Genomic DNA, 19,876 nt, shown 5'->3' on the forward strand with positions numbered 1-19,876 from the left:
CACGCAGACGATAAAAAGCCTTCATCTAACGTTGCCTGAGTAATTATTGAGGCTCTCCTTGAAAGGCAGGGCTGGTTGCATCCTCAGACTCTCGTCTAATCCGTCTTCCTATCCCAAAGCACGATCAACGCTCCCTCGCATTATAAATACTTAAGCAAAGCATTTCTGATCTGTTCTTAAAAGCCTCCAGTGATTAAGATTCCTTAATTGTCAGGCCATGACCTCCAGTGCCTCACAATGGCTTTCTTGTTGAATCGTTCTCTGATGTCTGCTCAGGTATGTTCTGATGCCTTTCAAGACTATGACTTCTCTCCCCTACCTCAACAGGAAAGATCAGATTATGCTCTTGCTTTTTACAGATTCAGACTATTCCATTGCCTTTTTTGATGGGTTTTTTTTTGGTAAGCAGTCGCTGTACCTGTAGTCACTCTTGCTCTCGATTTCACACCAGTTACCTGTGAGGTAGTTTCCCCTTTGCCAGTTTAGCTCATGTGTACAGAACATGGCTTTTCCACTCGCTTTTGCCATCTTAATTTCTAGCCCAGAGGGAAATAAATAGCCATGAAACTAAGGCAACTAACCCTTTCCTAACATCTCCATTTAAAACCCTGAAACTAAACAGCGACTCCCTCCAGCGTGTGGAAGATGAGGCAGAGTCTCACCAGAGTTTCTGAATGTTCATCAATTCTTACTCGTCATGGTGAAAGAAACAAGGTGAAGAAGGTCACACAGTGAGGAGACAGTTGCAGTTTGCTGACACCTTCTTAGAAATCAGGGCTACACCCTAAACATAATCAGATAGAGACCTAATGAAGCAATAGAATCTCTTTCCCTGCAGATCAGTGAAATAAATTTCTGCAGTGAAGTAACAGCTCCTGCGGACACACACACCACACTAAATCATTAACATGATCTTTTGCAACCCTAATTGCAAACAGATGTAGCTACAAATTGTCACAGAGAGCACCGTAGCTCTTTGGACGCTGTTACAAAGGGGCCCTAGTCCATGCTTGATGTCCTTAGGTGCTGCCACTGTTTCTATATTTTGATTTTTCCCCATCCACAGGAGATTTTCAGATATTTGGCTTTAGTACAAAACAACTTTTAAAAGCTGAGGTGTTCAAGGCTGGTGTGATGGTGGCATGGAAATAAGAGGAGGGCTCTAGGGACCATTTTGGAAGAGGACATTTGAGGTTGAATTAGAAAAGACCGTCTAGCTTAAAAATGATCACATCCCACATTGGTTCTGGAAAAATATCCATGTGTTTTCAGGAATAGAAAGGCCTTACTGTAAAGCCCTTTTAAAGCTATCACTTCGTTATCCATGAAGCTATTTATTTATTTTCATTTGTTTAGCTCTACTTATAATGTAAGGACAAATAGAAAGTAGTCAACAACAGACTGGTACCTCTCAAAGCCTTGAACATAGGCAAACCTTCCAGGTTTTCATTTTCTCAGATGACAGAAACGACAGAACTTTAGGAGGCTGACACTGCTCATCTCATCTCTTACCTGTGAGCAGTACAGTTTGCCAGTGAAGCCAGTACTATGAACCATGTGAAACAAGACAGAGCTCAACCTGTTTCCACAAAGATAAACAGGCATCACACACACAAGAAAATCCCCTTTGTGGGCTGTCTCAGATGCTGCAGAGCTTTGGAAGGCAACGGGAACTACTGTTCTGAGCCCTATGTCACCATTTCTTTATCATTCACTTTGATTAAAATATCAAATCCCTGCTGAAGACATTAAATCATGTGTCTCCAACCCTGAAATGACAAGAGAAAACAAAACAAAGGAGCAAAAGCCAATGGTCTAGTAGATGTAAAGAGAGTCTGTTGTCACTGTACTTGCACCAGCAAACAGAGGACTCCAGGAAAAAAAACACAATCCAGAGCCTGGACAGCGAAAAAGAAGAGAACCACACTCCTTGATCAGTTCAATTCTAAGTGGTAATGGTCAACCAAATCCTAACAGGGACATCTCCTGGTGAAGGTGCTGTCCTGGAGACCAGTTACAGGTGCGTATCACATATAGAAAAAGAACTGATAAAGGAAACAGTAAGTCTGGAGGTTATTTTATGAAAAATAGGTGAAGTTTACAAACACAAGGCTACATGAGCATGCTTGCTGTTAGGTCACAAGCATGCCACAAAACAGCAAGAAGAATAAGTCAGAAAGCCACAGAAGTTCAGCCAGAAGTCCAAAATGTTTAACTAGTGCAAATATATAGACAACAGAAGGGAAATCTTCTTCCACACAGGACACTTCAGGTGGGCTTGAATCTGCTGGGCTTTGGCGCCTCAAGAGTCAGGTTGTCAATGCACTGTGAGAACTCTGCCTCCAAGGCTTCCTAGCAGGAGAAGAAAAAACAAGAGGACTCAGTGACCACAAAATGGTTTTCTTACATTCTTGCTAAACATGTCTACGATGACCAAATCGTGGTATATTATTAGCACTGATTAAGCCAACTACTGAACTGGAAGGTCTCACTACTGCAAACAGCAGTAGTCTCTGTAGACAACTAGAGAAATCTCCAAATGAAGGGCTAAACAAGCTTGGTGGCCTTTATACTGTGCCCCAACATGACATTAGACACCTTCGAGCTCAACAGGTACACTCCAGAGGTGAGTATTCTGACCTGATAAAAGCCTTGGGCTGGTAGGGTGAGCTTGTATTTCTCAATCAAAAACAAGTGGCTTACCAACCCGAGCTGTCCCATCTGAAAATGTACAAATTACTCTCAAACAGCTGTGATTTTTGATCATAGCTTTAAGGCTTATCACCGAATACCCTGTGTTGCATCTACAAGCAAGCAGACAGTGGCCCAAAGAAATAAATATAGGTTTTAGGTTCAACTTTGGCCCAGGTCACTCAGGAAAGCTAGGCGTGAACTTCCCAAACAGCTTTATATTAATGTTTTCTAACAACCACACCTGCAGACAACACAAGCGTGGATGAAATGGGCATTTTGTGTCATAGGGGAAGGTCCCCACTGCAGCCTATGGGCTACAGAGCCCTCTGAGGGTTCAGGAGCAGCAAGGAAGGTTGTGAAACCAAGAAGCTGCACCCCAGCTGAGTGAATAAACATTCTGACGAGTGAATCAGACAAAACCCAGAGGGATATAGATACCTAATCCCACTGATAACATTATGCCCAATTGCCTTCGTAGCTTAGATATCATTCCTCCACCAGTTCCGCTTACCAATGTGCACTGCTTCTGCCTTACTACAGCAAAATTTCCCTTTAGAGGTCATTAAGACCACAATCTGAGGCAGAAATAGATAAATCCACAACCCATTAATATATATAGCTTGTTTTGGAATGACAGCACTCATTTAAATATCCGTGAAAGATAAAATAAAAAAAACACAACAAACTTACCAGTTCTCGTTTTACTTCTTCAATCTTCACTTGTGCAAGGGAAGGATTCTAATGAGAGAAAATGGCATAAAAATCAATATTTCAGCAGGAAACACAGAGTCCTTGCATCACTGCAAGACTCCATGTGCTGCAGGGGAATTCAGGGATAATGAAATCAGTTTTGTGTGCACACTTCACACGCAAAAGGTACTGACATTAAAAGCCTAGTACCGGTTTGGTTTGGGCAATCATGTATTTTTCAAAATTCTAGTATGGCCTGAAGTCTAAAACCAAAAGATTTTTAGCAATTTTCCAAGCCTACCAATCGAAGAACTGGGCTTTAAATATATCCATGCATGAATTTTCCTAAGCATGATAAGCTCGCAAGGACAAACGTTCCTCCCTCCTGCCTGCACCAGAATTGAGGCACCGGGGCTCTCCCTGTCTCCACTGACAGCAAGAGAGGGAAGAACTGGAGAACCTAATCCAATTTTGGACAAGTCTCTTTCTCTGGACCTCTATGCCCCATTTATAAGAACTGGAATAAATTTATTTCACCTCTTACGCAGGAAGGTTGAGGTTAGCTCTGTTATAGGCTGTGAGCTGCCCAGATGAGGACGTAACAGGGGCCATATCAGGTAACTCAAACACAAAACGGTGAACTAGTCAGAACTGTATCAAATAAAACCAAAAACCCGTTCAACTATTCACGCTCCAGTTTTTGCTACTTCTCCCCTGAACGGCAAAGAGAAAAGTCCTTAATACTTTTCTGTAACAGCAACGACAATTTTCCAGAGGCGATTGGAAATACTTGGGTTTAGTAGTCCCAAATATCACAGGTGGTAATGCAGATGTCATACAAAGTCAAGGCCTACTGTTTCACGGACTAAAGCCCTATTTACTTATAATTTAAGTCATTACAAAGTTGTTCACGAAATTACCCTTAAATGAAACAGTAGTTTCTAACAAGCGTTCTTCTAATTTGAAAAGAGTAAAATCCTTTTGATAAAAGACACTTCCCACAGCAGTCTGATAGTAACTCCTAGCACAGCGACCAACAGTGACAGCAGCCAAACTATAAAATGAAAAAGCAATACACAGGCAGGGGATGTCAAAACTGCAATTTAGTCACCTTAATCAGAAACCTGCGATTTCAAGAGTGCTACGCACCCAGCACCTTCAGAAGAAATCACAGAAAATGATGGAGTAGCCAGTACCACACAAGCTAGGGTACTTGTTTAAGGAACAGAACATACATGTGGCTATTTCTTCAAATTTGTTAAAATCTTACTCAGAGCTCCAACCTCTGCACAATGTGCTATGTCCACCATGTTGACAGTCTGATGACATGAAGAGCTAACATATCAGTAAATCTCAAAAAAAAAAAAAGCTATACTAAGGAATTATATTTTCTTCCACATTTCTTTTTCTAATTTCTAGTTAATTCACCTTGCTAGTGAACTCACACAGCAAATCTGTGCATTTTGTTAGAACAAGGCTTTCCTGGTAAGCATACTTAATTTCTTGGCTTTGACTAACAAATATATCGCCTCTGTTCAAGTAAAGTCTTCTGTTTACACCATTAATAGACCTGTCAGACATCTATCTGTCCACTGAAACCACTACAAAAACATCTTTTACATTCCAAAGTCCATTAAAATTAATCTGATGGCAACTATAATAGAACAATGGGGAAAAAATACTCACAGGAGCTAAATCATAGTAGGCTTCCAGTTCCTTCTTCATAGGCACAATTTCCTCCTTCAGTTGTGACACTTCCTGTGAAGAGAACAAGGCAGATTATATTCTTTAGTCTTACTTGCAGAAGTGATGTAAATCAGTGAAGTAGATGCACAAATATCTGCAGCATTTCAGAATTCACACGTGTTGGTCTCACGATCCTTCTTAAAACGCACAGAAATCTAAAGATCTGCTTTAGATCCAAGATGAACAAAGACCTTCAGCGAAATAAGATTCAGTTAGCAGTCAGACTCAGTTCAAATTTTACACAAAGGTATCAGTTTTTCTTCCTTTCCGAAGACATCTTCAGATGTTTTTTCTGAAAGTGTCACCACCTGATCTCACCTCCCTAAAAGGAGAGGGGGTTTCATATCGGAATCCATCAGACTCAGTGTCAGCCTCAGAGATCACTGAGCCCCAAGGAAGGGGACACATTATCACGCCTTTGCACATTCGGCAGCAAAAAGACTCCCCTGACGTTCGCACTGCTTTGCTCATTTTATTAACAAGGGAGGTAACTTCTCTTTGGGGCTGAAAATTGAGCACCTTCCACAACCTTCAACTCTTTTGAAATCATTAACTAAAAGAAAAAAAAAAGAAAAAGGCACTCTGTTGATAAAGTCATTTTGCTGCCCAATTCATTGAGCTCTTGGCAAAGCAAATATAGAAATGTTGGTGAGTCAAGCCTGTCCTTGTGCTCAGGTTGTAGAAGATGACAAGTCTAGGAAATTGCTTATGACTTTCTCTATGTAAAACTCCAACAAAAAATAATTTTTGGTTAGTATGTGTCTTAAACACTGTGCAATGTAGACACTGCCACCCAGTGCTGGTTCATGAGAACGACAACATAAAAATCAGAAAACCTATTTTCATTGTTCAACTTAACTAACACACAGGAAAAACTAGCAAAATAAATGGGGAAAAGGACTAAGTTTTCATTATAGTAGTAGCAAATACTATTAAAATGTGGTGAGTACAGACAGAACACCACAAATACATGTTACATGTGTACAATTGCTCCAGCACAAAGCTGGAAAATCCGTATCTAGGAACTCATGAAATGTACTTTTCCCTTTAACAAGTTATCCTGCTAGGCTTACAATACTGCTGAAAAATATTATAAAGACAAAAGAAAAAAAAAGCACACAGTGGTAGAGAATTTGGGTTTCACTTGACCTCCCCACCTTGCTCTGAAGTGTTTGAAAGCAGATTTATTTCACACAAACTAGAAAGAAACACCTGGGTCATTCTGCCAAGTAATTGCAATACACAGGCAGCCATGTGACGAGATATAGACCAGAGAACATCCAGCTTGTTTGTAACACAGATCACGGGCTGCCAATTTCCTTTCAGTGGCAGGGAATTTATTCCACTGAAATTCTCTAGTGGGCTATATTCCCAATTACAGACAGCAGCAGAAAGAGAAGGGAGGGAAAAGACAATTAAAAAAAAAAAATTCCAATTGTTCTCCTCAGAGTCCAGAAAGAAAGCGTCATCTCCAGTCCAAAACAAGCCCACTTTTATCTCTGATGAAATAAACACTTCTCAGTTTCTAGGAGAGACAAACCCATCCAACATACCCCAGTTCAGAGGTATCTGTCTACAGCATTTTTAATTTGTCCTTTTTTCCCACCACTAATATTTGTTAAGGTAACCAAACAACAAACTACATTTCCTGAAACTGCCCAGCAAACAAGGCTGGTCTGTATCACTGTAGAAACATCCACCTTGTACAAAATAACCAACCTGAGATAGAGTGACGAGCGCCTTGTGTGTCAGCGACTGGTCTAACCCTGTGGCAGTGAGCAGCTCCTACAAACAGGAAAGAGCTCGTTCGTAAATTACCCCAAAATATAACAGAGAGGAGAAAAAAAATACCATTTCCTTGAGTTTTGATCTAAACAGGCAAACAAGAATGTAATTTGTCAACAACGGAAGTGTGTGCTATTTGAACCACAGCTGTAGCTGGTATGTGAAATCAGTTGCTACTAAAATTTATATCAAGAATAACAAATCTTTCCAGAAAACTAGTGGGAAAAGAGCACATAGCAAGGCTGGGAAGAGGCTTCCCATTAAAATGTCATCAACTCTAATATGTTTTCCATCTCAAACTTGTCAAGACATTAGACAGCATCCAAGTATTAAATAAAGCATTCACATGTCCTTCACTATGTAGGAAAGGTGAAGGAGAAGACAGCACGACTTCTGCCTTTTGTGTGTAATCATGTATTAATTTCCAAAAAATGGCTATATTCAGAATCTGGATACACAATTTACCTCAGTGAATGAGCGGCTCAACTGGCAACTGTCTGTATACTCTTATATGACAGTACCTCACAATAAGCACAAGGTAGTCTGAGCTAATACAGCTCTCAGGGAAAGAAGAGAAAGTGTCTTTGCATTTACTGTAGGATGTCCTGGAGTGCAGCAGGAACAACTCAGGTGTAGTAACACACTGTCCTGTTAATCCAAGATCCCTAAACCCTGAAGTTAGGAAGCTCCAGGGACGCCTCCAACTACAATGTTGGTCCCAACCAACCATGACTGTGCCGTCCCGTCACAGTATCTTGTTAGAAAACTCCTTCCATCTACCTCAGCAGCCTTGATCTTGAGTTTTAAATCGTCAGCTTTAAATGTCATGAACTTCAACTTCTGATGTTGGCTGTCTTCTTTGTCCTTTTCTAACGTCAGAAGTTCCTCTGTTTTTTTTAAATCCCTTAAAAAATGCAGAAATAAACGAACTTTTACATTCAAAGAGATACCGGTATATAAATACTGTTTAATTATCTGTGCTTAGGTTAATCCCCATAATACAACCAACACTAGAAGGAAGAGAACAGAGAAAAAGATGCATTACTCTGGGAGATTTCCCAGTGGAAACATCCACAGCTGTCACATCCACACTCCCAAAGGCTAGGGGAAAACAAAGAAACAAAAGAAAACCCCAAAACAGCCAAGGGGAAAGCCATCTGCATAAAAGCACAGAGTAATAGCCTTCTGTGTAATTCTCTAATTCAGTTGGGTTGATCCTGCTATACTTAGCAAAGCACTTCAGTTTACATCCTCTAGGGAATGGACTTGATACTGATTTATTATTAAGTCTCCAACACACTGGTTAAAGGAAATTCTTCCCTGAGAACAATTATTTGTTTTGCCTGGCTTTTTCACTCTGACTACAGAGCCCACGCTAAACACGGTAAGAAAAATCAGGTTTGCCTTCAATGTCAGACAAAGGCAACTGGTGGAAGATGCCAGGCCATGTCTGAGAACAGCTTGTAGACCGTTTTTGATTTTAAATACAGTTTGATGGCAACCCAAATCTCTTTTGACTACTGAATGTCTCCAGAGCCCATGGCTTTTGATAGATACTTCCCAATATTGTGAATTAGAGGTGCATCAAAACCCTGAAAATTCAGTTATCCTTGTTAGTTAATCACAACCAATGTTCCACATTGCAGAGATCAGCAGTATTGCTCACACCTTTCCTTTTTCTCATGCATTACTCACTCATTTAACTGCTTTTCCAGCAACAGCGCGTCAGTTAGTTTTTTCTTCATCTGGGTCAATTCCTGTTCCATTTCTCTGTTTTTTGATTCCGTTGTGTACAGTTCCAAAGTCATATCATTGATGGCACAGAACAAGCTGGTGAAAACAGAGATTCAGTGGGAATGCTCAGAAGTCAGCTCTTCTGAAATTCAGAATTTTTATTTTCTTTATATTTTTTATATTTCTTTATATTTTTAAAATATTTCTTTATTTTCTTTTTTTTTACTTTCTATTTTCTGTTCCCATATTATGATACATCAGATAACTGCCAGCTATTTCTGAGGAGAAAAGTAAAACAAGTCATTAAGGGTGTTTGCTTCCCCTAACTAACAAATATTTCATCTGGAAGGGGAAACGGCCCAGCAGACTCAGTAGGAGGAAGTGAACAAGACCTGGTGCTCCAGTGAATATAACCATTGGGTCTGACATGATCAGATGCTCCGCTCCTGGTTTGCCAAATTACCTTTGAGAGAAACTGTATTCAGTCCCTGAAAATCATAGAATCACAGAATCATTCTGGTTGGAAGAGACCCTCAAAATCATCGGGTACAACCGTTAACCCAACCCTGGCACTACCATATGTCCCTGAGAACCTCATCTCTGCATCTGTTCAACCCCTCCAGGGATGGTGACTCCACCACTACCCTGGGCAGCCTGTTCCAATGCCCGACAGCCCTTTGGGGAAGAAAATGTTCCCAAGATCCAACCTCAACCTCCCCTGGCGCAACTTGAGGCCATTTCCTCTGGTCCTGGCGCTTGTTCCTGGGGAGCGGAGCCCAACCCGCCCTGGCTCCAATCTCCTTTCAGGCAGTTGCAGAGAGTGAGAAGGTCTCCCTTCAGCTCCTGTTCTCCAGGCTGACCCCCCAGGTCCCTCAGCTGCTCCCCATCAGAATAGTGCTCCAAATGCACATCACAGAGACATATCCAGCAGTACTTCAGTCTCTTCCCAAATGGTCCAAAGCTGCTTGCCCCTCTAGTTCAGGAGAAAAGCAGTTAAGGGCCAGGCTCCTCAACATCATATAAATATTGGATTCCAAGGCTGATTTTGGCCCTTCCTCACTGCCTGCGCTCAGCACAAACCTGCTGTGTTAGGGGACGAAGCCAGGCTGGGGAGAGAGGCCCAGGAAGAACAGACCAACAGCTGCCATTTCCCTGTGGCTGAGCTAAGGAAATCTCCTCACATTAATTAACTGCAGCCAGGTAAGAAATGGAAGAAAGATGAGCTGAGACAAAGACCAGTTATAGTCCCTCAGTCCTGGCCTAAACAGTATGAAACCTGCTATAGCTTGTGCTACCTGGCACAAGTCTGAGTGACAGCATCCTGCAGCCACTGACCAGAACAGCTGGGGCAAAAGAAGGCACCTCTCAGGCTTCAGAGACTTCCTTCAACAGGATAATCAAGAGTTGGAGCTTTGTGCTCAGTTCCTGTGTCCTCCGGGGCTGCCCAAGGGGTGCAAAATAAGCTGGACAGGTAAGATTCCTGGTATGAAAGTCGAGTTTGAAACTGTTGAATTGAAAAAACAGAGGGAAACAGCACGGACCATCGCTTTGATGCACAGTGGGAATAATTACCTGGCAAGAGACGTGTCCTTCGTGTCAAGGGTCATTGCACAGTCCACTAGGATATTGAGGTTGCTGGCGGCTTCACTGGACAGACTAGAGGGGGAAAGATCCAGACTTTCTACGAGAATGGTCTCTAGATACTTAGCTGGAAAACGAATACAAGAAAAAATCATTATTATTTTTGTATTACTGTTCTAGATGGGACTCTCTCTTTTAACAATTGTGTTAGAAATGTATTTATGGTCCCCTGAACCACTCACTCCAGAAAAACCACATTGCTCACTCCAGACAGCTCAAGCATAACTCAGTCACTTCACTGTTATTTCAGGTTCCTCAAGCGCTTTCCTTAACGGTACCAGCTCGGACTCTTAAATCAGCTGTAGGGTTGCTTCTCTGTCTATCCAGACAATATTACAATGTTGTGCTACTCAGCCCAACACGCCAGGAATTTTTAGCAATTAATCTGCTTGTCTGTATTTACAGCATGCTCAAGATGGCTTAAAAAATTGCTCTTGACCAACCTTATGTCACCATACATTTTTTCAAAAGGAAGGCATGGGATAGTAAAAGCTGTACCAGGACAAAAGCTGAGTTTATTCCAACTATACATATATATATATATATATATATATTTGTTTGTAAGAATTTAACAAAGCTGATCTTCAGTGTCACTAACTTCGATGGAACTGAGAAGTGGAGCTTCAAACTCACCTTTTGCTTCATATTCTGCTGCCATCTGCTCCATGTTCTCTATCAGCAAAGAAAGATCATTCTCCCTGGCTTCATCGTGTTCTGCAAGATCATACAAGATATCAACGGTCCCTTCATTCACTTCGTACTCTGGAATAGGCTGATTCCCATACTTTTTCTTTAGCCACAAAGTAACCTGCCAGAGAAGGGGAAAAAAAAAAAAGGAGGAAACAGACATGTGAAAAAGACAGAAAATAGCTGATAGATGTAAGAAATGTAAAGTGCTGCAAGCTCCATGTTTCTGAGGAGTAACTCCTACTATATCAGTCAAGGAATGGGTGGAAAAAGGGCAGACAGATTCCTTGTCTCTTTTTCAAACACACTCTGAGGTTTAGAAAACCATTTCCCTTTAATCTCCCTCGTTTCACTGGACACGTGCTTATCTCCAGTTAATACAGCTTTATTTTTTTATTCACATGACCTGTTTGCTACAAACACACTAATGGTCTAAGAGATGTTACACGGGTATTTGGGCAGCCAGTAAAAACTGCATTAAAGCCATGTGGGATAGAACTGCCCAATGATCAATGGGAGAAAGAGTTATTACAATGCATAGGCTTAAGCCCTGCAGAGCACAACTTCTAACACAGAAAATAAATTCATAAATGGGAGAAAGATCAACACAGTGCTCTCAGGTGGCACTGAAAGATTAGATTACGGCTGGTAATAATTGAATACATGGTAGTTCAACACCGAGGAAACAGGAATTCTTGTCTTGGGCTATTTAAGCAACCTGAGGATGGAAAAGGACCCAGCCTTATAACTTTAAAAGACATTTCTTTCTAGCATGTCCTTCTTTATGCTTCTGCCACACCAGCATCTCAGCTACATACACTGCACACAGCAAACATAGAATCATAGAATATCTTGAGTTGGAAGGGACTCATAAATGAAGAACCTTTTCCTAATGTCCCATCTGAACTTCCCCTGACTCAGCTTCATTCCACCTCCTTGTGTCCTCCTGTTCTTTGAAGGTTTCGGTCTCCAGACTGCCGAGGTCTCTTATCATCATCCCTGGCTCAGGGGTGAGGGGTGGGTGAGGTGTTGGAGGAAGCGCAGAGCATCATCACCCTGAACTACGCTGTGGAGAGAACCATCGAGCCCTTTGAAGCAAACAGCACGGGCTGTGTGTGGATGGAAACTCTTAACAATGCAAGAATGCCAAGTTCACGATCAAATTATGAACTGCATCTTTCTGCCACTTTCTGTAGTGACAATGATTTGAACTGCAAAAACATCAGGCACACAAGATCTTCATAATCTAGCATTTTAAACCCACTTAATCCCGGACTGGTTGGGGTTGGAAGGGACTTCTGGAGACCACCCAGTCCCACCCACCTGCTCAAGCAGGTTCACCAGAGCAGATCACACAGGGTTGTGTCCAGGTGGATTTGAATGTCTCCAGAGAAGGAGACTCCACAACCTCTCTGGGCAGCCTGGTCCAGGCTCCAGCACCTCAAAATAAAGAAGTTTCTCCTCATATGCAGATGGAACCTCCTGTGCTTCAGTCTGTGCCTGTTGCCCCTCATCCTGTCATTGGGCACCACTGAACAGAGTCTGGTCCATCCTCTTGACACCCACCCTGGACACATTTATCAGCATTGATAAGATCCCTCTCAGCTTCTCTTTTCCAGCTGAACAGCCCCAGCTCTCTCAGTCTCTCCTCATCAGAAAGATTCTCTAGACTCCTCAGCATCTTTGTGTCCCTCCGCTGGACTCTCCAGTAATTCCTTGTTCTTCTTAAACTGGGGAGCCCAGAACTGGACACAGAACTCCAGATGTGGCCTCACCAGGGCAGAGCAGAGCAGGAGGAACAACCTCCCTCCACCTGCTGGTCACGCTTTTCCTAATGCACCCCAGGGACCATTGGCCTCTGGGCCACAAGGGCACATTGCTGGCTTATGGTCACCGTGTTGTCCACCAGGACTCCCAGGTCCTTCTCTGCAGAGCTGCTTTCCAGCAGCTCAACCCCAGCCTGTACTGGTGCCTGGGGTTGTTCCTGCCCGGGTGCAGGACCCTACACTGGCCCTTGTTGAATCTCATCAACAAATTGAAGGTGAGTGATCTCGGGCTGCTTCCCAGCAGGCAGCAGAGGATGAGGTGGGTGGACACAACAGTTTCCTGCTGCAAAACCCGCCCAGCGGCCACCGCTTCCCTGTCCCCGGCGTTTCGAGGGGCAGGAAAACGACTCCTCCCCGGCGCCCCTCACCAGGCCCTGGGCCGGCCCGGCCGGAAAGGAGCGCCCGGGCGGGTGAGGGGCAGCCCAGCCCAGCCCAACCCGGCCTCAGGGAGCCCCAGGAAGGGGCTTCGGCCGCCTCCAGCCGCGGTGACCCCGCAACGTGAGAGCCCCGGCCCGATGCCGCCGTTACCCGCTCCAGCTTCTCCTCCATTGCGGCCGCCGCGGCTTCGAGCCTCCCGCCTCCGTCCCGGCATCCCCCGCGCGGCCGCGGGGCCTCATGGGACTCGTAGTTCCGGGCCCAGCATGTTCCCGCCTTTAAAATCATTGACACACAGAGAAAAACAACAAAAAAATTCCCTTCAGTTCGCTAACCGCACTAAGGACTTTTAACCAAAGTGGATTTAAACGCTCTAAATGTTTTGAAATGTTTCGCTTTTCCCTGATACCCAACGCTTTCAAGAAAACAGTACTGAATCAGTAAAATAATTTGAGGGGACTTTGTTGTTTTCGATGGAATTGCATATTTCATATACATCATGAGGCAACTTACAAATAAAGGCATATAAAGCCCTTCACCAAAAAGGCTTAAATCATATTTTTAAGTTAAAGGCTAAAAATCTAATAGCTTGTATATCACTGCTTACATAAATTAATACAAAAGCCGTACTCCTTATTAGAAAATGTGCCATAAAAACACATTTTCTGAGTCAAATCTTTTACACAGTTATCAAGTAACCACTTTTCTTTAGCAATGCAGAAAAAGTGGAAGTGCTCCAGTGTGGGAATATTATGGAAGACTGGCGAGGAAAATTGTAAATATCCTCAAGCGACTGCAGCTGGGGTGTAGAAAAACACATAAATTACACTAATTGTTGCTTAACCTTGAGTGCCTGAAAAGAGCCTCTGTGTTTCAGTAACACAGGGCTGTGACAGACTTAGAGGCACCTTATGGAACATCTTGAGGTTCCTGCTCTGCTGTGGAGAAGACCAAAGCCCAGCAGAAGACTCCGCCTGTGTGAATCCTTGAAATAAATGCAAAACCAGCAGGTTGGGTGATCCTCTGGCAAGGACTGAGCTCCTCAGAGCCTGTGTCTCCTCCTGTGTGCCTCTGCCCGCATGCTTTTTTGGGGATCCCTCAGTTCACAAGGAAACTAAATCTACTCTTTAAATTTTACCCGTGCATTTGTGGTTGTTCCTGCGACATATGTCATCTCGAACAATAAGACTTAAATGGGTTATTTAAATCAATGTGGTTTTTGTTTGTTTTCAGGCAGTTTAACAGGATTTGAAGTGGTTACTGAAATAACCAGCATAAGAAACACTGCAGAAGCATCACGTTTGACACATGCCAAAACGGTGGAGGATTTTTCAATCAATCTTCTCAATCCCCAGCCAGCTCTGCTGGGATCTGCGCTATATGAACCTCTCCGGATTTCCAGCGGGACACAATCACACTCTGCCTGCCTGAGCTTTGGCACTTTCTCTCTGGCAGAATAAACCCCATGTATCACATACAGGACTTGTTGCCAAGTGTGTTGTCCCCACAGGAGCAGACCTTGGTAGATGGACCAGGACACGGCTCTGGCAAGACCTTCTTGTGGCCTTTTCGTACTTAAAAGGGGCCTGTGAGAAAGATGGGGACAGACTTTTGAGCAGGGCCTGTTGCAATAGGGCAAGGGGTGATGGTTTTAAACTAAAGGAGGGGAGATTCAGGCTGGGCATGAGGAGGGAATTGTTGGCCCTGAGGGTGGTGAGAGCCTGTCCCAGGTTGGGCAGAGAGGTGGTGGCTGAACCATCCCTGGAGACATCCCAGGCCAGGCTGGACGGGGCTCTGAGCAACCTGAGCTGGTGCAGATGTCCCTGCTCATGGCAGGGGGGGCACTGGGGGAGCTGGGAAGGGCCCTCCAATTCAAATTACTCTGATTCTATTCTATGCTTTTAAGAGAAAGAGCCCCTGTGCACCACAACTACAACCACCTCTGGCAGCAAGGTTGTCCTCAGCTCATGACACTGCTGTCCTGTCACTGTCACCTCTGATGGCTCCTGTGGGGTCAAGCTTCTGGGTTTCGCACATTATCAGCAGACTGGCAAAGTAATTTAAGCTCCTCTGTTGCAGCAGTAAGAAAACCAACAGGGTGCTGGACACCACGTCCCTTTTACCCCCATTTCCAGAGCATGGGCAAGATGCCAGCACTTCTCTGCCATGTTTTTCTTCCGTCACCAGCTGCTGGTACAACACAAAGCAGCCAGGAACTACAGGCTGGTCAGTCTCACCTCTGTGCCCAGCAAGGTCGCAGAGCAGATCCTCCTGGAAACTATGCTATGGCACATGGAAAATAAGGACATGATTTGTAACAGCCATCATGGCTTCACTGGGGGAAAATCATGCCTGAAAAATTTGGTGGCCTTCTACAATGGGCTTACGGCATTGGTGGATAAGGGAGGAGCAAGTGATCTACCTGGACTTGTGCAAAGTGTTTGGTGCTGTCCCACACAACATCCTTGTCTCTAAACTGGGGAGATGTGGATCCAATGGATGGGCCACTGGGTGGATAAGTAATTGGCTGGATGGTCGCACTCAAAGACTCAACAGCTTGATGACCAAGTGGAGACCAGTGACGAGTGGAGTTCCTCAGGGCTGGGTTTTGGGACTGGCGCTCTTTTAAGATCTTTGTCGGCAATGTGGACAGTGGGACCGAGTGACTCTCGGCAAGTTTGTGGATGGTACGAAGCTGAGCGCTGCGGTCAACGTGCAGGAGGGACAGGATGCCAACCAGAGAGACATTCACAGGCTGGAGAGGCAGGCCCTTGTGAACCTCATGAAGTTCAACAAGGCCGAGTGTAGTGTCCTGCACATGGGTCAGGACAATCCCAAGCACAAATACAGGCTGGGTGGAGAAAGGACTGAGAGCAGCCCTGAGGAGAAGGACTTGGGGGTGTTGGTTGACGAGAAGCTCAACATGACCCAGCAACGTGCACTTGCAGCCCAGAAAGCCAACAGTGTCCTGGGCTGCATCAAAAGAAGTGTGACCAGCAGCCTGAGGGAGGTGATTCTGCCCCTCTCTGGTGAGACCCCACCTACAGTGCTAGTCCAGCTCTGGAGCCTTCAATGTAATAAGGACATGGACCTGTTGGAGCTAGTCCACAGGAGGCCACCATGATGATCCCAGGGCTGGAACCACTCTCCTGTGAGGACAGGCTGAGAGAGCTGGGGGTGTTCAGCCTGGATAAGGCTCTAGGGAGACCTTACAGCAGCCTTCCAGTACTTAAAGGGAACCTACAAGAAAGATGGAGAGGGACTTTATACAAGGGCTTGTTGCAATAGGACAGGGGGTTATGGCTTCACACTCAAAGAGGGTTGATTTAGATTAGATACACGGAAGAAATTCTTCCCCATGAGGATGATAAGGTGCTGGAACAGGCTGCCCAGAGAAGCCGTGGATGTCCTGTCTCCGGAAGTGTTCAAGGCTAGGCTGGATGGGGCTCTGAGCAACCTGAGCTGGTGAAAATGTCCCTGCTCATTGCAGGGGTGGCACTGGATGGGTTTTAAGGTCCCTTTCCAACCACTTCCCAACCCAAACCACTCTGATTCTGCAAACATCCGTAGGTCCCTAAAAAGAGGGGACACCCACCAACCACCCTGTCACCGCACCACACCCCATGTCACCCCGAATTGCTGCTGCTTTAATCTAGATTGTTTCAAAGATAAATATGCTTTCTTTTCATGGACTTTAAGTCTAATGGAAGTTTGGCCCAACAAAGTAATGTTTATATTACTATATTTTGAGAAGTATAAATGCTGATGACACTCAAAGCTGAATATAACTGCAGTCAATACAGACCCAGAGAAATTGTTTTCAGACTCAAATTGTGATTAATTTCTTTGTTGTGGTGCAAGCTCATTTCTGAACATGTTCCCCATTAGCTCTGTGAGCACCCAGGGTGGTCACTGGCACCCATGTCCCCATGTCCCCCATGTCCCCATGTCCCCATGTCCCCCAGTCCCCATGCCCCCCATATCCCCATGATCCCCACATCCCCATGTTCCCCAAGTTCCATTGTCCCCCACGTCCCCATGTTGCCATATCCCCATGTCCCCCATGTTCCCATGTTCCGATATCCCCATGTCTCCCATGTCCCCATGTCCCCCAGTCCCCATGTCCCCCATGTTCCCATGTTCCAATATCCCCACGTCCCCCATGTCCCCATGTCCCCCAGTCCCCATGTCCCCCATGTCCCCATGTCCCCATGTTCCCCATGTCCCCCATGTTACTCATGTCCCCGTGTTCCCATATCCCCATGTTCCCATGTCCCCCCTTTTCCCCCATGTTTCCCATGTCCCCCATGTTCTCCATGTCCCCATGTTCCCCAGGTCCCCATGTTCTCCATGTCCCCCATGTTCTCCATGTCCCCCATGACCCCATGTCCCCATGTTGCTCATGTCCCCATGTTCCCCACATCCCCCATGTTCCCCATGTCCCCATGCTCCTCATGTCCCCCATGTTACCCATGTTCCCCATATCCCCATGTCCCCCATGTTCTCCAAGATCCTCGTGTCCCCCAGTCTCCACGTCCCCCCTGTCCCCATACCCCCATGTCCCCCATGTTCCCATTTCCCCATGTTCCCCGTGTCGCCCAGTCCCTATGTCTGTCCCCCATGTCCCCATGTTCCCCACGTCCCCATGTTCCCCACGTCCCCATGTTCCCCACATCCCCCATGTTCCTCATGTCCCCCATATCTCCATGTTCCTCATGTCCACCATATCCCTATGTCCTCCATGTTCCCATGTCCCCTTTGTCCCCATGTTCCCATATCCCCATGTCCCCCATGTCCCCCTTTTCACCCATGTCCCCCAGTTCCCATGTCCCCATGTTCTCCATGATCCTCATGTTCCCCATGTCCCCCACTCTCCACGTCCCCCCTGTGCCCATGTCCCCCATATCCCCATGTCCCCCATGTTCCCCATGTCCCCCAGTCCCCACGTCGCCCATGTCCCCATGTTCCCCATGTTCCCCATGTTCCTCATGTTCCCCATATCCCCATGTCCTCCATGTCCCCATGTTCCCATATCCCCATGTCCCCCAGTCCCCATATCCCCATGTCTCCCTTTTCCCCTATGTCCCCCAGTTCCCATGTGCCCATGTCCCCCATGTCCCCACGTTCTCCATGTTCTCCATGTCCCCATGTTCCCCACATCCCCCATGTTCCACATGTCCCCAATGTCCCCCAGTCCCCATGCCACCCATGTCCCCATGCCCCCATGTTCCCCACATCCCCCACGTTACCCATGTTCCTCATGTCCCCCATATCCCCATGTCCTCCATGTTCCCATGTCCCCTTTGTCCCCATGTCCCCATGTTCCCATATCTCCATGTCCCCATATCCCCCAGTCCCCATGTTCCCCATTTCCCCTTTTCCCCCTTGTCCCCCAGTTCCCATGTCCCCCATGTCCCCATGTTCCCCATGTCCCCCATATCCCCATGTCCTCCATGTCCCTCATGTTCTCCATGATCCTGATGTTCTCCATGTCCCCCAGTCTCCACATCCCCCCTGTCCCCATGTTCCCCATATCCTCACGTCCCCCATGTCTCCATTTCCCCATGTTCCCCGTGTCGCCCAGTCCCTATGTCCCCCATGTCCCCATGTCCCCCAGTCCCCATGTCGCCCATGCCCCCATGTTCCTGACGTCCCCCATGTTCCTCATGTCCCCCATATCCCCATGTCCTCCATTTTCCCATGTCCCCCATGTCCCCATGTCCCCCATGTCCCTATGTCCCTCATGTCCTCATGTTCCCCTGTCTCCATGTCCCCCATGTCCATATGTTCCCCATGTCCCCATGTCCCTATGTTCCCCATGTCCCCCATGTCCCTATGTCCCCATGTCCCCCACGTCCCCATGTTCCCCTGTCCCCATGTCCCCCATGTCCCTATGTTCCCCATGTCCCTCATGTCCCCATGTCCCGCATGTCCCCTATGTCCCTATGTCCCCATGTCCCCCATGTCTCCATGTCCCTATGTCCCCATGTCGCTATGTCCCCATGTCCCTATGTCCCCATGTCCCCCATGTCTCCATGTCCCTATGTCCCCATGTCGCTATGTCCCCATGTCCCTATGTCCCCATGTCCCCCATGTCTCCATGTCCCTATGTCCCCATGTCCTCATGTCCCTATGTCCCCATGTCCCCCATGTCCCCATGTCCCCCATGTCTCCATGTCCCACATGTCCCCATGTCGCTATGTCCCCATGTCCCCCATGTCTCCATGTCCCTATGTCCCCATGTCCTCATGTCCCCCATGTCCCCATGTCCCCATGTCCCCATGTCCCACATGTCCCCATGTCCCTATGCCCCCATGTCCCCATGTCCCTATGTCCCCATGTCCCTATGTCCCCATGTCCCCCATGTCTCCATGTCCCTATGTCCCCATGTCCTCATGTCCCCCATGTCCCCATGTCCCCATGTCCCTATGTCCCCCATGTCCCCATGTCCCTATGTCCCCATGTCCCCCATGTCTCCATGTCCCTATGTCCCCATGTCTCCATGTCCCTATGTCCCCATGTCCCACTCACAGCCCCCGCCAGGCCCTGCCCACCTCAGGTCCCACCGCGCTCCTCGCCCCTCGCGCCCGCCAAGGGCCACTCAAGGACACCTGCCGCAACTGAGTATTTTTCTGAAAGCCCTATTTCGGGATATTTTTTACATTATTTCACATCTATCTCTATACGTTCCCAGAGGC

At 46.1% G+C, this 19,876-nt stretch overlaps 1 protein-coding gene across 1 annotated transcript; it reads right to left on the reverse strand.

Moving 5' to 3' along the window:
* Window positions 1-1,331: 1,331 nt before the first annotated feature.
* On the reverse strand, window positions 1,332-19,813 carry HAUS1 (HAUS augmin like complex subunit 1). The gene is made up of 10 exons (XM_065657131.1): window positions 19,733-19,813; window positions 13,332-13,454; window positions 10,924-11,098; window positions 10,222-10,357; window positions 8,611-8,745; window positions 7,696-7,819; window positions 6,850-6,915; window positions 5,071-5,142; window positions 3,385-3,432; window positions 1,332-2,352 (listed from the first exon to the last, which is right to left on the reverse strand). The coding sequence occupies exons 2-10, from the start codon at window positions 13,350-13,352 to the stop codon at window positions 2,269-2,271; spliced, it is 861 nt and encodes a 286-aa protein (XP_065513203.1). The 5' UTR covers window positions 13,353-13,454; window positions 19,733-19,813; the 3' UTR covers window positions 1,332-2,268.
* Window positions 19,814-19,876: the final 63 nt, after the last annotated feature.

The sequence above is a fragment of the Caloenas nicobarica genome, chromosome Z (genome assembly GCF_036013445.1).
Source record: "Caloenas nicobarica isolate bCalNic1 chromosome Z, bCalNic1.hap1, whole genome shotgun sequence".
Lineage (NCBI taxonomy): Eukaryota > Metazoa > Chordata > Aves > Columbiformes > Columbidae > Caloenas > Caloenas nicobarica.

Excerpts from the sequence above, each read along its gene's own strand:
- HAUS1 (XM_065657131.1), bottom strand. The coding sequence starts at position 13,352 with ATGGAGGAGAAGCTGGAGCGG. Across the intron at positions 11,099-13,331 it reads TGGAGGAGAAGCTGGAGCGG|GTTACTTTGTGGCTAAAGAA; the intron begins GTAACGGCGGCA and ends CTTCTCTGGCAG. Across the intron at positions 7,820-8,610 it reads CTGGAAAAGCAGTTAAATGA|GGATTTAAAAAAAACAGAGG; the intron begins GTGAGTAATGCA and ends GCATTTTTTAAG.